Source organism: Dasypus novemcinctus, chromosome 18 (assembly GCF_030445035.2).
Source record: "Dasypus novemcinctus isolate mDasNov1 chromosome 18, mDasNov1.1.hap2, whole genome shotgun sequence".
Lineage (NCBI taxonomy): Eukaryota > Metazoa > Chordata > Mammalia > Cingulata > Dasypodidae > Dasypus > Dasypus novemcinctus.
The window spans coordinates 73,382,005-73,397,699 of record NC_080690.1 but is presented as its reverse complement, the minus strand read 5'-3'; the positions used below and the strand labels follow the sequence as shown (position 1 = coordinate 73,397,699).

The 15,695-nt window shown below is 45.5% G+C and overlaps 1 protein-coding gene across 1 annotated transcript; it reads left to right on the top strand.

Annotated features, from left to right (window-relative positions):
* The first annotated feature begins 8,028 nt into the window (after positions 1-8,028).
* Positions 8,029-10,313, top strand: LOC101412245 (sialic acid-binding Ig-like lectin 6). Its single transcript, XM_012527820.2, has 5 exons — positions 8,029-8,083; positions 8,152-8,532; positions 8,728-9,006; positions 9,157-9,204; positions 10,039-10,313. The coding sequence occupies exons 1-5, from the start codon at positions 8,053-8,055 to the stop codon at positions 10,311-10,313; spliced, it is 1,014 nt and encodes a 337-aa protein (XP_012383274.1). The 5' UTR covers positions 8,029-8,052.
* The last annotated feature ends 5,382 nt before the right edge of the window (positions 10,314-15,695 follow it).

Below are 15,695 nucleotides of genomic sequence, written 5' to 3'. Positions count from 1 at the left end.
TACTTGCAACAGTGTTGAAGCCTTGACTTGCTCAACTGCCCTAATGCCCTGGGAGCCATCCTTCCTCTTGAGAAATACAGTTCCCTCTATTTGTTGGCATTAGTCCTCCCCAGGTTGTGGGTTTACCTTCGCTCTCATTACCTTCGCTCTCTACCCAATGGTATAACCCACTCTGGCAAAATGAGCATTCCGATATTCCCTAGTAGCCTGTCCTGTGTCAGATTATCCCCTTTGAGTATCTTAAACAAGTAACTTTCCTAATTATATTTTGAAAAGGTTTTCTCAGCATTATACTCTCAACCAACACCTGACAGTCTCCTATGTTCATGTGTTGCCCCACCCTCCCCCCAATTTCTTGGGCAATATTACCCATCCGCCCATCCCTAGCCCCTGTCAAACCCCCAAAGTCCCACCCAAAAGTAACTCTATGCCCCCATTTTATCCCTTCATTGTACACATACTTACCTCCAGCTTTCACCCATATAGATGTGATTTCACCCATATAGATAGATTTCACCCATATAGATGTGAGCTTACATCCTTCCTCTACCCCCTGATTTCCTGTAAGCCTGTCTTCCAGTCTCTAGCTCTCTGAGGCAGCTTGCATATTTCATATCATTGAGGTCATGTAGTATTTGTCCTTCAATGCCTGGGTTGCTTCACTCAACATAAGGTTCTCAAGATTCATCCATGTTATCATGTGTGTTTTTAGTGTATTTGTTCTTAAAGCCAAGTAGTATTCCATTGTATGTATATATCACATTTTATTGATCCACTCATCTGTTGATGGGCATTTGGGTCGATTCCAACTTTTGGTGATAGTGTACAATGCTGCTATGAACATTGGTGTGCATATATCGGTTTGTGTCCCTGCCTTCAGTTCTGCTGGGTATATACCCAGCAGTGGAATTGCTGGGTCATATGGCAAATCTATGGTTAGCTTTGTGAGAAACTGCCAAACTGTCCTCCAGAATGGTTGGATCCTTCTGCATTCACACCAGCAGTGGATGAGTGTTCCCCTTTCTTCACATCCACTCCAGCATTTGTATTCTTCTGTTTTTTTCATAGCTGCCAATCTTATGGGAGTAAGAGGGTATCTCATTGTAGTTTTGATTTGCATTTCCCTGATAGCTAGAGATTTGGAGCATTTTTTCATGTGCTTTTTAGCCATTTGTATTTCTTCTTTGGAGAGGTGTCTGTTTAAATCTTTTTCCCATTTTTTAAATGGGTTGTTTATCTTTTTATTTTCAAGATATAGGAGTTCGTTATATATGCAAGTTATAAGTCTCTTATCGGATATATGGTTGCCAAATATTTTCTCCCATTGTGTAGGTTCCCTTTTTACTTTCTTTACAAACTCCTTTGAGGTGCATAAGGCTTTAATTTTGAGGAAGTCCCATTTATCTATTTGTTCTTTTGCTGCTCGTGATTTTGGTGTGATGTCCATGAAGCCATTTCCTATTACAAGGTCTTGTAGATGTTTCCCTACACTGCTTTCCAAGGTCTTTATGGTCTTGGCTCTTATATTTAGGTCTTTGATCCATCTTGAGTTGATCTTTGTATAAGGTGTGAGGTGGTAATCCTCTTTCATTCTTCTACATATGGATATCCAGTTCTCCAGGCACCATTTGTTGAATAGGCCACTCTCTCCCAGTTGAGAGGGTTTGGTGGCTTTATCGAATGTTATATGGCTATATATGTGAGGTTCTATATCAGAGCTTTCAATTCAATTCAATTGGTCTGTGTGTCTCTCCTTATGCCAATACCATGCTGTTTTCACTACTGTAGCTTTGTAGTATGTTTTGAAGTCAGGTAGTGTGATTCCTCCAATTTCGTTTTTCTTTTTCAATATGTCTTTGGCTATTTGGGGTCTCTTTCCTTTCCAAATAAATTTCATAGTTAGTTTTTCTAGTTCCTTAAAGAAGGCTGTATTGATTTTTATTGGGATTGCATTGAATGTGTAGATCAGTTTTGGTAGGATAGACATCTTAATAATATTTAGTCTTCCTATCCATGAACAGGGAATATTCTTCCATTTATTTAGGTCTTCTTTGATTTCCTTGAACAGTCCTGTATATTTCTCAGTATATAAGTTTTTTACCTCTTTAGTTAAATTTATTCCTAAAAATTTGATTTTTTATTTACTATTGTGGATGGATTAAGATCCCTGAATCCTATGATATGGATTAAGAGTTGCGAAGGGGTCTTCTAGGAAGTATATTAATTATCCGTTTCTGTTTGTTTTGTATATATTTAGCCCTCAGATGCACACTACAAAACCCCTGGGGTATGAAGCAGCAAGAAATCTCCAAGTCTGACTTCACTGCTTTGCAAAAACAAAAAAGGGGGAGATATGGGAAAATAGCTTGAATTTGAATGTGGAAACCTGGCTTGAAGTTGAAACATTTTGATAATGCAGATAAGATGAGTGGGCTTAGGAACACCAGCCTTGACTGACTGAAAGCTGTCCGATCAGCATGAAAATTGTTTGCATGTGGACACATTTGAACTTTGCTATGGCCTGCTCCCTAACATTACCGGTGCTACAGCTTTAATAAAAAACAGCCTTGAAAATAAACATAGATAATTACTGCTTTGTCATTTCTAATAAATATGAAATGGAAATTAGGGTCAAAGCTCTCAGTTCCAGAAGGTGTTGAGTTTCCCGGTCCCATCTTTATTTTCCCTCTTGTGTCTTTATTTCTGTCCTTTTATTTCTTCAGTTCTGCATCACCTTCCCTTCATGCAAACCTATTGCTGAGCTAGTTTCAACATTTGCCTCTCCTTTTGAGTTATTGGCTAAGTTGATCACTGACTCCTAAAACAATAAAGGTATCTACTACATCTCTAGTTGTACTCCTGTAGTCGATGGAGACTGTTACAGTTTTAGACTCTTGCAGCAGCCAGTGATGGCTCAAAATGACCAGATGTACAGTGCATATTGCCTCCAGACTTGCTCTGTTTCATGGTGCTGAAGGGCGCTATGCACCAGGTTGGTGGATTACTGGAGTCTGCCTTCACAGCTTCTCTCCAGGGTCAATGGTGCTGCAGCTTGCTGGCTGTGGGAAGGACATACCAGGTGGAGCAGCAATTACCAGAGTTATGTAATTAGAGCTTAAGCACAATTGGCATCACAGCCTGCTCCCAGGGAGAGATAACATGCATGGTATTGCAAACCCAGAGCTTACATCTATGAGCTTCCGCTTAAAAAGAAACCTATGCATTAGTTAGTGCATTGATTAGTATTAAGTACTGTACCTACATTGTTACTATTCTATACATATGCCTGATGATTATGGTGAAAACTTCCCTAGATCATATGCAGAGGAATATTGAACATGTTAAAAATCCTGGTAAACTTGGTTTTAAAATTAATGAACATGCTTAACCCAGGTCTCTCTCCTAGCCCTTATTCCAGAACCTGTCCCACTCATATCCTCGGGAGGACCTGCAGACCTATATGCCCTCTGCCAGGGCTAAGCATTTCCCACCAGAAAGGAAACAGTAAATAAGGTGGCCGGGACCCACTTCATCTTAGGCCCTTCAAAAGAGTCTATGGGTAACCTTTCCTCACCATGGCCTGGAAACCATGTTCTGATCATATCCTGGAAAGCACACACCCTCGTAGGAAAACACACAAAATGAAAAACAAACAGCCTCACTTTCAATTAGAGCCAAAATAGAAGGCACTTTACTCTGAGCTATGATCACTCCCACAGCTGTTAAAGTTAAAGGAATTCCTGTGTATCCAGCTCCCCAAGGAAGTACAAGGTCCCCAGAAGTACCTGACAGGGTGCACACATGCCAGCCATTGACAGTCTGAACTATGTTAAGAAATGGAGCAAAGTAGAGTGTGTATCAAAGTGAGCTGTTCCCTCTAACTCTAGCCCAGGGGCCTGTTGCTATGGGAAGGGCAAACCAGAAACCCCTTAAGAAACCTTGTCTCCTTTCATTTCCTGTAGTTTGTTCTTATGTAAACCACTCTGAAATAGCCCAAAATAGCACTCAAAACCTGCAAAATAAACCCCACTAACTTCAGCAATTTGCAGGAACAGAAAAGCCCCTGACCTTTTCTCCTTGTGTGTTTCAGTATTCTTTCAATGGGACCATCTATCCTCCAAATTCCAATTAAATTTATTTCTCCCAGAATTAACATTTTGTTAGCCATACAGGGATTTCATCCAGCTTCACCTACAATTCTGGGTTTATCTTCCCTCAACCACAGTAGAATAGCAAGAGGGTTTTACACCTTTTGAGGTAGGACCTACTGCCCCTAACCAGCAGGAAGTAGCTACAGAAGAATGATCATCTCACTCCAGGACCATTTAAGAATAAGAGTGTAAACTCTTTGAGGGGGGACTTGAGGCAGGCTAGCTAGGGAATAAAGAAATGAAACTGTGACCTAGCGGAAAAACTGCTACCAGTGAACACATGGTGATGGATACCCCAGAAGATGGTGCTGTGAGGACCTTAGGAGAATCCCTATTTGGAGCAGGATTTCCTCCAGAATAAAGCAGAAGCCCTGGATATTCTCCAGGTGCCTTAACATTGGGCCCTCCCAGGGGATTGATGGGTGGGATAATCAATCAGAACAACAAACAATGAGGAACCCCCTCCCCAACATTCTTAAAGGGTGGAGTAATTAGTGGCTTAAAAAGCAACTTAAAAATCCAAATGGCCCCTGTTCTTGTCTTTTTCCCTTGCATGGATCAGCACACAAGTTAACCTGGGCATGTGTAATCTGTGATGATGATTGCAGTCTGTAAATCAGCCCTCTTTATTCCTTTCCTGACCCTTCCTCTCTACCTGGGCCCCCAAAGCTGTCATTTTCTCCCATTTCTCTTCTCTGTGAATTCATGGAGAAAAAAAGCTGTTTTTAGGTTAACAGGTTGGGAAAATCCAGATCAAAATCCAAGAAGTAAAACATGGTGCTGAAAAGTGGAAGCAGGAGGGCAAGTCCAGCTCTTCCCTCCAGCAATGGCTCTTGCATGCCCCCCCCCACACTGATAACTCCCTGATCATCATCCTGCTCCTGCTCCTCCTGCCCCACCCCTGCTCAACACTGTCACCACTCATCTCCTCCTGACTGCAGGCCCTTCTATTTCAGCTTATTCTCCAACCTGCCCTGGGAAATAGGGTCAGGCTGCCAGACCCTTTGATCCAACCCCCCCCCCTTTTTAACCATACCCCCTTACTGCAAGAGGTATCTGGGTTTAAACTGCACCCCATTTCTCATAAAAGAAAAAGGGGGGCTTAGATTTCACATGGATGCTGGAAACAATTCTGCTTTCAGTTGTAGGCACTCTTGGCTCCCTGGTGTGGTGGTTGACCTTCTTCACCTCCATGTTAGCTGAGTGGGGTAAGTCCAATAAACCTGAGTGCAGAAGTTCCAAATCTGTTGGGGCTCAGGGCCTGGCTATCACATGGTCAGTCAAGAGATTCAGGTCCCCGGGTTGTACACTAAACCCCAGCACCAACTACAGATGCATTAAAAGTAACAGGAGAGGCTTGTGGACAAAGATCACATCTGAGTCCAGCTACATCACACAGAAAAACAAACTCAAAGTAGGGCCAACTGACATGGCACTGAACTCCATCTGCCATGACCATAGAACCTGTGGGTCTCTGTAGCACTCAGAAGAACCAATACCTGGGGTTGTATCTACTTTATCTGTGTCTGGGACTCTGCAGAGGTGTGCATAAGTGCAACCCCTCTGATAACCTCCCAGCTCTTTTCGGAGACTCATAGCCATATAAAATCATTTGTCCTTTCCATTTCCCCCTTTTATTCAGGTCAGAAAGCATTTTTAACTCCTAGTATTGTATGTCAACTGAGATATTCTGCTGGTCTGAGTTGACCCTTTTATTCAAGGTCATTTTCTAGTTACATCATCAGCTGGTACTTGGTAGTAATCCCTCGGTGCCAGGGAGGCTCATCCCTGGGAGTCATGTCCCACGCAGGGGGCAACGCATTTACATGCTGAATTTGGTTTCGAGACTGGCCACATCTGAGCAACATGGAGGCTCTCAGGAGGTAACTCTTAGGCACCCTGCAGCTCTAGGCCTTGTTCTTATTTCAAGTGTACAGGCTTACAAGCATAGTCATTAGTATCAAGGACTCATTGTTGGACCTTCCTTCTTTTTTGGTCTTAGCCATCGCACATGGGAGATTTTTGCTGTTCCTTTAGGAACTGTGATAGAGCTCCCCTGGCTAGGAACTCAGAACTCCCTCAGTTGTTGTTTTTAATTGTAACCACTATGAAAATATCCAAACATTTTTATGTACCCTGGATATATGCCCTGTAGAACTCCCTGCCACACATGTGTCCCCTGTCAGTTACATCCCACACCAATATTCATCCCCTGCCATTATTGAACCTCTCTGTGATCCAAAGCTTCTAAGGCCCCTCTTGATATAGAGGTGGAGTGGACACAACCATTCTAAGGTCCACAGAATGGAGGAATAGAGTATGAATTAGAGCAGACTTACTAATATTCTACTCATGAACTATTGTGATTAGTAATCAAAGAAAATGTGGCATTCGTGTGGAGAAATTGGCCATGGTGGCTGCTGGGGATAGGGAGTGGGAGGAAGAGATGTGATGTGGGGGCATTTTCAGGGGTTGGAGTTGTCCTGGGTGGTGCTGCAGGGACAGTTACCAGACATTGTATGTCTTCCCATGGCCCACTGGGTGGACTGTTCAAGAGTATGGGCTATGGTGTGGACCATTGACCATGAGGTGCAGGGGTGCTCAGAGATGTATTCACCAAGTGCAATGAATGTCTCATGATGATGGAGGAGGTTGTTGTTATGGGGGCAGGAGTGGGGTGAGGGGGATGGGGAGTATACAGGCACCTCATATTTTTTGAATGTAACATTAAAAAATAAAGACCAAAAAAAGCACATTGCAAAAAAAAAAAATAGAAAATGGGGGGAATGAAGGAGTCGGCTGGTAAGCGAAGTGTGACCCCTTGGCAAAGTGAGGAAGTAACCAATAGGATAAAAGATTTTCAACCAATAGGATTCCTTACCCTAATTAATAATCAGCAAATCAACACCTCCCAGTTAGCATACCTCATTAACACAAAATACAAATCTAGCCTCCAAACTCTGAGCAATGCTCTTGCACGGATCCAATGATTAACCAGTTAGAGTACCATAACTTGAGGGTCCACCCCCAGGATGGGGACACAGTGAACCTATATCTAGCACAGACCAATGTCCTGTGCATGCCTCTGTCTCCCCCCAGCCCAGAATGACACCAGGAGCTGCAGCATGGAGCTGTACCCCTCCACCTCGCCCTGGGGGCACTTCCTCCAAAGCCTGGGCCAGGTTGGAGGAGCAACACTGAGCTGTAATCAAATAAATGTATGATTGTGCTCAGGTAGCTGTTCTTCATTCTGAAGTCCATCCAAATCCAAGAACAAAAGTGGGGAGTACATTTGGTGCCAGGCCTTGCATATATTTTCCTGCACTGTAAAATCTTTGGCTGAAGTCCATCTGAAGCAAACAATAAAAGAGGCTAGAACAGACGCCTCCCTACTTAGGATCCTTTCCTTTTCTTTGCCCTAGATCCTCATAAGGCCTTAAAGAATCCCACCCCTGGTAGGACTGTCCACCTCATGGCTCTAGATGAGGCTGTGGCTCTATGGGCCCAGAGCAGGAGAGGACAAGCTCCCTGGTAGAAAATGGTGAACAGAAGAGCCTCTCGACTGTGAGGACACGTACAGTACCCACACCCTTCCCAAGTCTCTAATGTCTGGATGTCCCGGTGCACCAGGACTGGAGACTGGGAGGCAGGACATGGGGCTCTGCCCTTCCTGCCCTCCCCCTTGGGCAGGTCTCTGAGATCTCTGGTCTTGGGGTCTCTGTCCCTTCTGAGGAGAGGGGGATGAGCTCTGATCACCTTTGAGCTGAAGTTTCTCTTCTGTGAATGCTGTGGTCTCGTGCTCCTCACCAGCTTCCGGGGTTTCCCCCGCCATCCCTCCCCTTTCGCTTGCCTTCCTCTGCTCAGCTCAGACAGAGGCAGCTCCAGGTCCCCCTCCTCAGAGATGCTGCTGCTGCTTCCTCTGCTGTGGGCAGGTGAGTGTCCCTGGGGAGGGGGGCAGGGGGTGCTGGGCTGGAGCTGCATCTGACCTGGCTTCCCACAGGGTCCCTGGCTCAGGATTCGAGATTCCGGTTGCAAGTTCAGAGGTCCGTGGAGGTGCAGGAGGGCCTGTGTGTCTTCGTGCCCTGCAAATTCTCCTACCCCCAGGATGGCTGGGCTGAGTCCAACCCTGCTGTTGGTTACTGGTTCCGGGAAGGGGCTGTTACAGACCAGGATGCTCCAGTGGCCACAAACAACCCACATCGAGAAGTGCATGGGGAGACCCAGGGCCGATTCCACCTCCTCGGGGACCCCAAGTCTTACAACTGCTCCCTGGACATCAGAGATGCACGGAGGGGGGACATGGGGACGTACATCTTTAGGGTGGAGAGGGGAGGTTTGATTTGGACTTACATATCAGACAAGCTCTCTGTGCATGTGACAGGTAAGGAACGGGGTCAATGAGGGGACATGGGGGATGGACTCTGGGACCCCTGCCCCTAGTCCTGGGAGGGGCATAGAAGGACAGGACAGAGGGGCTGGCTGGGAGCAGACAGCTTGCCTGAGGCAGAGGCTGTGTTGAGGGGCACACTTGGGGTCCCCACTCCAGGACCCAGGCCTCTTTCTCTCTCCTCTCCAGCCCTGACAAAGACACCTGACATCCACATCCAGGGGACTCTAGAATCTGGCCACCCCAGGAACATAACATGCTCTGTGCCCTGGGCCTGTGAGCAGGGGATGCCCCCCACCTTCTCCTGGACCAGGGCTGCTATCACCACCCTGGGCTCCAGGATGCATCTCTCCTCTGTGCTCACCTTCACCCCACGGCCCCAGGACCATGGCACCAGCCTTACCTGCCAGGTGGCCTTCCCTGGAGCTGGGGTGACCGTGGAGAGGACCGTCTGGCTCAACGTCTCCTGTGAGTGCTGGGCCAGGACCCCGGGTCCCTGCGGTAGGAGGGGCTGGGATGGAGATGGGTCAGGGTTTGCCCCACAGGAAGGGGAACCCCTTACCCAATTCCATGGCTACAAAGGGACAGGCCCAAGACCCAACTCCCTTTCTGTTCCAGATCCTCCCCAGAATGTGGCCATCAGCATCTTCCAGGGAAGCAGCACAGGTAGGAAACCCTTCTCCTCTCCCGGGTGGATGGAGGTGGGGTCATCACCAGTGCAGAGCTGTGGTGAGAGGCCAGCGCTGAGTCAGACGTGGGGGCCGCTGGGGTGCACACTCCCCTCTCTGCTCCACAGTCAGTCTTCACTCACTGCAGATTCCTTTTGCCAACTCCAGAGGAAGCTCCTTTTGCTTCTTTTCTCTGAGGTTTTACCTCCTCCTGCTGCTTGATGTTTTTATTTCTGAAACAGACTACTTTTTAGAGCATGCGTAGGTTTATAGGAAAATTACCCAGAAAATACTAAATGCCCATTTTACTTCTGCCTCAGGTTTTCCCTATTTACAACATGTCTCATTAGTGTGGAACATCTGTTACAATTGATGAACCAATAGTACAGCAATATTATTAGCTAAACTCTAGATTTAAATTAGGTTCAATGTGTTGTGCAGTTCTGTAGTGTTCCATTTTTAATTATGGTCACATCTGTGCAACCTGAAGGTCCCATCTGAGCCCCTTCAAGTGTGTGACTCAGTGCTGTTCATGTACTCACAGTATTGTGCTGCCCTCACTACCCTCCACTTAGCAAAGCTCCACCCTCACTCCAACTCCCTTAGATTTCCCCTTGGCCTCTAACTGCATTTACTCACCACGCCCCAATCAGGTAAACTGCCTGCAACTCTCCTGAAGGTTCAGGACCCCAGTGGCCCCTTCGCAGGCTGGCACTACCCAGGAAGAGGAGAGGGAGCTGTGCAGAGCCTGGCCAGGAGGAAGGCAGGAGCTCAGTCTTCCAAGACCCACGCTCACTCACTCTTCTTCTGTCTCTGTTTCTCTCTCCCAAAGCCCTCAGTGTCCTGAGAAATGCCTCATTCTTTCCTGTCCATGAAGGCCAGGCTCTACAGCTGCTCTGTGATGCTGACAGCAACCCCCCTGCACAGCTGAGCTGGTTCCAGGGGTACCCAGCCCTGCATGCCTCCCCCATCTCCAACTCAGGGGTCCTGGAGCTGCTTCGAGTAGGGAGTAGTGAAGCAGGAGAGTTCACTTGCCAAGCTCAGCACCCACTGGGTTCCTTGCACTTCTCGATCAACCTCTCTTTGCTCTGTGAGTGGGAGCTCTGAGGTCAGGACTCCATGGCATTAGTGAAGCAACAGCCTCCTTGCTGAGACCTCTCTTAATTTCTTAGGGACCCTCCTGTTCCTGCAGGGTCAAGGGTCTGCACTGCAGGTGCTCTGCCCCAGCACAGCAGCCCCCTCCCTACACTATAGGGAAATGTCTTTTTCAGTTCAGCCAGGCAGGCCCTGGGCCAAGAGCTCCTGAGCTTCAGGGTGTTGGTTTGTTGTAGTCGGGAAGGGTTCCACTAGGGCCGCAGGTTCACATCTGATGCTTAAATATCCATGGAGCTCACAGCCTCACTCTCGTGTTCCAGGCAGGTCAGGGGTCTGCTGAGGGTAACTCTTGGACCCTGGAGAGATGATGCCTAGAGATGGAGCCCAGGGCCTGGACCAGGGCAGCTAGGGCATAAGACCTTTAGCCCTGTGATTGGGGCGGGGTGGTCAGCTTCTGGGCTATAGGGAAAGGGGAGCCAAGTGAGCTAATCCCAGAAAGGGGTTGGGTCCACAAAGAAAGAGGGAAATGGGTGGCTGGTGGGGGAGCCCATGTGCTTGGACTGGTCTTTACTAGAATGCCCACCACCCCCAGGGGAACGAGCACCCAGGATAGGACGCATTCTGGATGCTGTCTGGGGTGCTGGTGCGATGGCCCTGCTCTCAGTCTGCCTCTGCCTCCTGTTGAGGTGAGAATGGGTTCCAGGGTGGAGGGAGGGCATATGGCAGGGAGGGCACTAATTCGAGAATATCAGAGCCCCTGAGTGGGAGGAGCCTGTAGAATCTGGGAAAAAGCAGGGGAGGAGGTTCAGTGGTGGCACACGCGTTCCAGCTGGGCCAGGTGTGGGGTCTGGGGTGAGGAGGAGCCCTGGAGCCTGGACTCACCCAACCATGCTCAGGCTGACTGGTCAACCTTGTTGCCTCAGGCTGATGACCTGCAGGAGGAAAGCAGCTTGGATGGCAGGAGGCACGAAGGATGGGAACCCAGTCCACGGTTCCGACTCCCAGGTGAGTGGTGGGGATACCTCCCTTTCATCAGGGCCATTAGTTTCCCTGGTAACCCAGCGCTCGGTATCCTGCACCCATGAGTCGAACATCTAGATGACTTGGAGTCATTCTCAGACCGGGCTCCTTCCCTGACCCTGCCTGACCCTCCTGGGCACCTTGTTGCACCTCTCCTGGATTCCTGTCCCACCTCACGTTCTTACCCCATCATTCATAGTTATTTTCTCATTTCCCCATGGTGTGGAGAGCTCTGTTTGAACCGATTCCTTGGAGCTGAGTCCAAATCTTTGGCTGGCATGTCAGGGCCTAGGTGACAGTCCTGCTCCTCTCCAGCCTGTTCCTCCCACTCTATGTCTTCAGGATCTGCTCTGGGCCCTTGTTCTCATTTGTCCCCAAGAGACCTGGCTCTGCTCTGTGTAATCCTCTTCTGGTTTTGCCACTTGTTGCCTGGGTCCACTGGCAAAAATCATGCCCATCCTTGAAGATACTGAGTAAATGCTACCCATTCTTTGTGATGCCTGCAAGGGGAGGTTGTGTTCCTATAAGCACAGTGCATGTCCCCATCCTGTGCATTCACCAGGTCCAAGCTGCAGATCCAGGCCTGGATCTCACACTAGGGACTTGCAAGACAAGGGCCAGGTTGATACAGGGACCTGCTCTCCTTCCTCACTGTCCCCATTCCTCTCCTCTCCTAGGAACGTGTGGCTATTTAATTCACCTCAAGTCCATTAAATCAGCACCAGTGCTTGCTCTCTTCTTGGCCCTTTTCTCTTTCATTTCTCCATTTATTTATTTATAACAGAGTATAATAGAGTATAAAACAATAATTTCCATGAACCTTGTGCTATTTCTGATCTCTCTATGTCCATCCCAAATAACTTCCATACTTGAATTCTGTTTATCACTCCTTGGCTTTTTGGGCTGTAACTTCTATCATTCTGCCTAAACAATATATTGATTGCATTAGCTAATTTAGTGACTTTCCAACTAGGGTGTTATGCCTACCAAATGCACTCTTAGGATTCTTGCTTTTTCCACGGAAAGTCACCTGAAGATTGATCCCTATTGTTATATAGCAGTAGTTCATTAATTTCCACAGCCATTTAATAATACATCAGTTGGTTATTATGACCTGCTTGCTTTGTATTTCATGTTGACATGCATTTAGATTGACTCCGGGTGAGCTATCCTGAGCACTCTTATTTACCCCTCATTGTGTTCATATGCAGAGGTTTCTTTTGGACATATACATAAGATTAAATTATGAGTCACAGTGTGTGAATGTCTTTACAGGTTTCTTGGATTTCCAGGCTGATAAATACCACAGAATGTGTCAGCTTAAATGACAGGAACTTACTGGCGCATTGTTTTAAGGCTAGGAGAAGGAGAAAACTGAGGCACCAACAAGGCAATGCTTTCTTCCCAATGCCCGTGATGTCCGGGGGCTATCTTCCACCTTGGCTTGTGTCCCTGCTTCATGGTACATGGCAATGTCCTCTCCTTCTTCCTTGGGTTCCATTGATTTCCAGCTTTGGTTCCTCCCCATGGCTTTCTCTTGTTGTGTCTGAATTTCCTCTGCCTCTAAAGGACCCCAGGCAGCTGGATAAACAGGAAACCCCATCCAGGTCATCCACATCTTACCTAAAATGACCATCAAGAGGTTCTATTTGCAATGGGTTCATCCCACAGGATTGTGGAGTATGATTAAGAGTATGTCTAAATTGGGGTGCACAGTTCAATCTACCACAGAAGGTAAAGCCCAGTGGGTTTTCAACATAGCATACAATGTACCTGCCTGCCAGCCTTGTCTCAGAGATTCTGTTGATTCATACACGCTCCAGAACTTGACTTTTCAGCACTTTTCAATTTTTATCAATAGAATCAGGATAGCTCAGTATCTCATTCCAACCTTGATTTACTTTTTCTTGATTACTAATTGCCTTGCATGCATTGGTGCATTTGTTGACTAATGCATCCTTCTTCTATGAATTGTTTCCTCTTTATTGCCCAGTTTTTTAATTGGTAGTTTGTCCTTTCCTATTTGGTCATTGGAGATCATTATATATGTTCAATACCAAATTATGTTAGTTATATTTACTGTGAATAACTTCGTTTAATGTGTAGCTTGTCATTGTACTTTTCTTAAGTAGACTTTTGCTGATCAGAAGTATTTAATTTTTATATAGTCATATTAATTAAACTTTTTTAGAGAGTGATTTTTGTACCTTGTTTAAGAAAATATTTCCTGCTCCAAGAGCACAAATATATACACCTATATTTTCTATAGAAAGCTTAAAGTTTTTGCTTTTGACATGCAGGTCATTTAGGTCTTAATCATTCTAGACCTGAGTTTTGTATTGTGTGAAGAGAGAAACTGATTTCATGATTTCTGTGTGGAAGGGCATTTTACCCTCCACCTTTACAGGATACTCCCTCTTATAAGGTTAGGGAAAAATGAATTGCAGTTTCAGACCATGATTTTCAAATCATCATAACTAGGCTCAAATACATCTCTATTAATCAAAATAGTAACCATTACAATCAAGACGTTTTTGCCAATGAAAAATAAGTTTGGTTATTCTATGTAGCATATAAACCTGTGCTTTGGGATTCAACAAACTCTTAGAAATCATTTTCTGCTACTACTGGTTGTGGAGGTGTTTTCCCTTCAAAGAGTGCTGAGATGCTTTAAGAAGTGATATTTGGTTGGTGAGAGGTCAGGTGAATATGGTGGATGAGGCAAAACTAGTAGTCCATGATCTCTTTTCTTTAACTGCTTCCTGCTGGCCATGGGCTGTAGTCATAGCCTAACAAGGTGTAAAACTCTTATTTTAACTGGAAGGAAGATGGATCTGGCCTTCTGTATGAAGTTGGATGAAGTTTTCATATCGTTAATAACATGTTCACTCTGAAAGAAACAAACTTAATTAAAATTTCAGAATACTCATGTTTAAAAGAGGACGTTGGATTACAGAAGTAGACAAGGTTAGGTGCTTATAAAGATGGCACTCCTTTTTAAAAGCTGGTGGGAACAGTATATATATATATACTTTTTCTTATTTATTTTTAGAGAGAAATTGCAATAGATACTCAGCTTTGTTCGAAGACACATTTCAAGCTGTTTAATGATTGGTATTCATGTGCTTTGTCAGATGCTCCTGGTGAACTGGCACCCTTTGGGCAATTGGTTTCATTCAGGATTAGTACGCCAAGTTGGAAATTTTCTTAGTTTTTAGCTGTGGGAGTGATCAGAACTACAGAATGAAGGTTTTTTACATTTTGGTTTTAATTGTACAATTTCTGGTAATTTTGACTTGTTCAATAGGTGACTCGTTATTAGCAAGCAAGCCTCATTTTTGCTACACAGTAGAGTACAATAGAATAGTAAGTGGACTGAGCCTGGCTGACACTGCCACCTTATTCTATAGACATGTTTATTAACTATTTAGAAAGTGAATTTACTAGGAATGTAACATGTCTAATATACTTTTGCACTTGATTCAAAATAGAAAAGATAACATTATAATTATTAGGCATATATTTAGTACAGGATAAAAGTACAGCACTTAATATTAACTAATGTATTACTTAATGCATAAGGACTCAGAGTTGCAATGATTAGTTTTAAGTTTCAGGTTTATAATACTTTACATGTTATCTCTCCATGAGAGCAGGCCATAATGCCAATTGTGTTTGAGTTTTACTCACAATATCCTGGTATCATGGCTCCACTTAGCATGTTCTTCACAGTGAGCAAGTCGCAGCATCATTGATCCTAGAGAGATTTTCCAGTATTCTGCTAGCCTGGTGCATAGTGCTCTCTGGCACTATGGAACAGTGCCGGTCTGGAGGTGATATCCATTGTACGCTTGGCTGGACCGAGTCATCATTGGCTGCTGCAGGAGCTTGAAACTGCAACATAGTTTCCATCGACTTCAGGAGCAGAACCAGAGGCTGATATAGCAAATATTTTTAATTGAGGGGTCAGTGACCAGCCTAGCCAATAACTCACATGGAGAGGCAACCTGCAATGTATTCTCCCTTCAGCACCCCTTTAAGATTAAAGGTGTAAACTCTTTAAGAGTAAAACAAAATTAATAGATGGATCTGGAGCCTGACTAGAAATCCACATGAGCGCTGGTGGCCCCAGGATGACTGCAGGGGTACCCCCCCCAGGATTCTGCTGTCCAGAACTTCTAAACTTTAAAAACAAAGTTCTCGATGCTACACTAAAGATTGATAAGTAATCAATCAAAACAACAAACAGCCATCCACCTCATAGCCCCAACAATAATTATGCCCAAGCTTAGCAAGTTAAACTTTGGCATAAGGGGGGAATGATGTGGGCTACAGGTGGGAGGCTCTTTGTCTCTTAATAGATAACCTAAGCTG

Coding starts and splice junctions, on each gene's coding strand:
- LOC101412245 (XM_012527820.2), top strand. CDS start 8,053: ATGCTGCTGCTGCTTCCTCTGCTGTGGGCAG. Junction 8,533..8,727: donor GCTCTCTGTGCATGTGACAG/GTAAGGAACGGG, acceptor TCTCCTCTCCAG/CCCTGACAAAGACACCTGAC. Junction 9,007..9,156: donor CGTCTGGCTCAACGTCTCCT/GTGAGTGCTGGG, acceptor TTTCTGTTCCAG/ATCCTCCCCAGAATGTGGCC.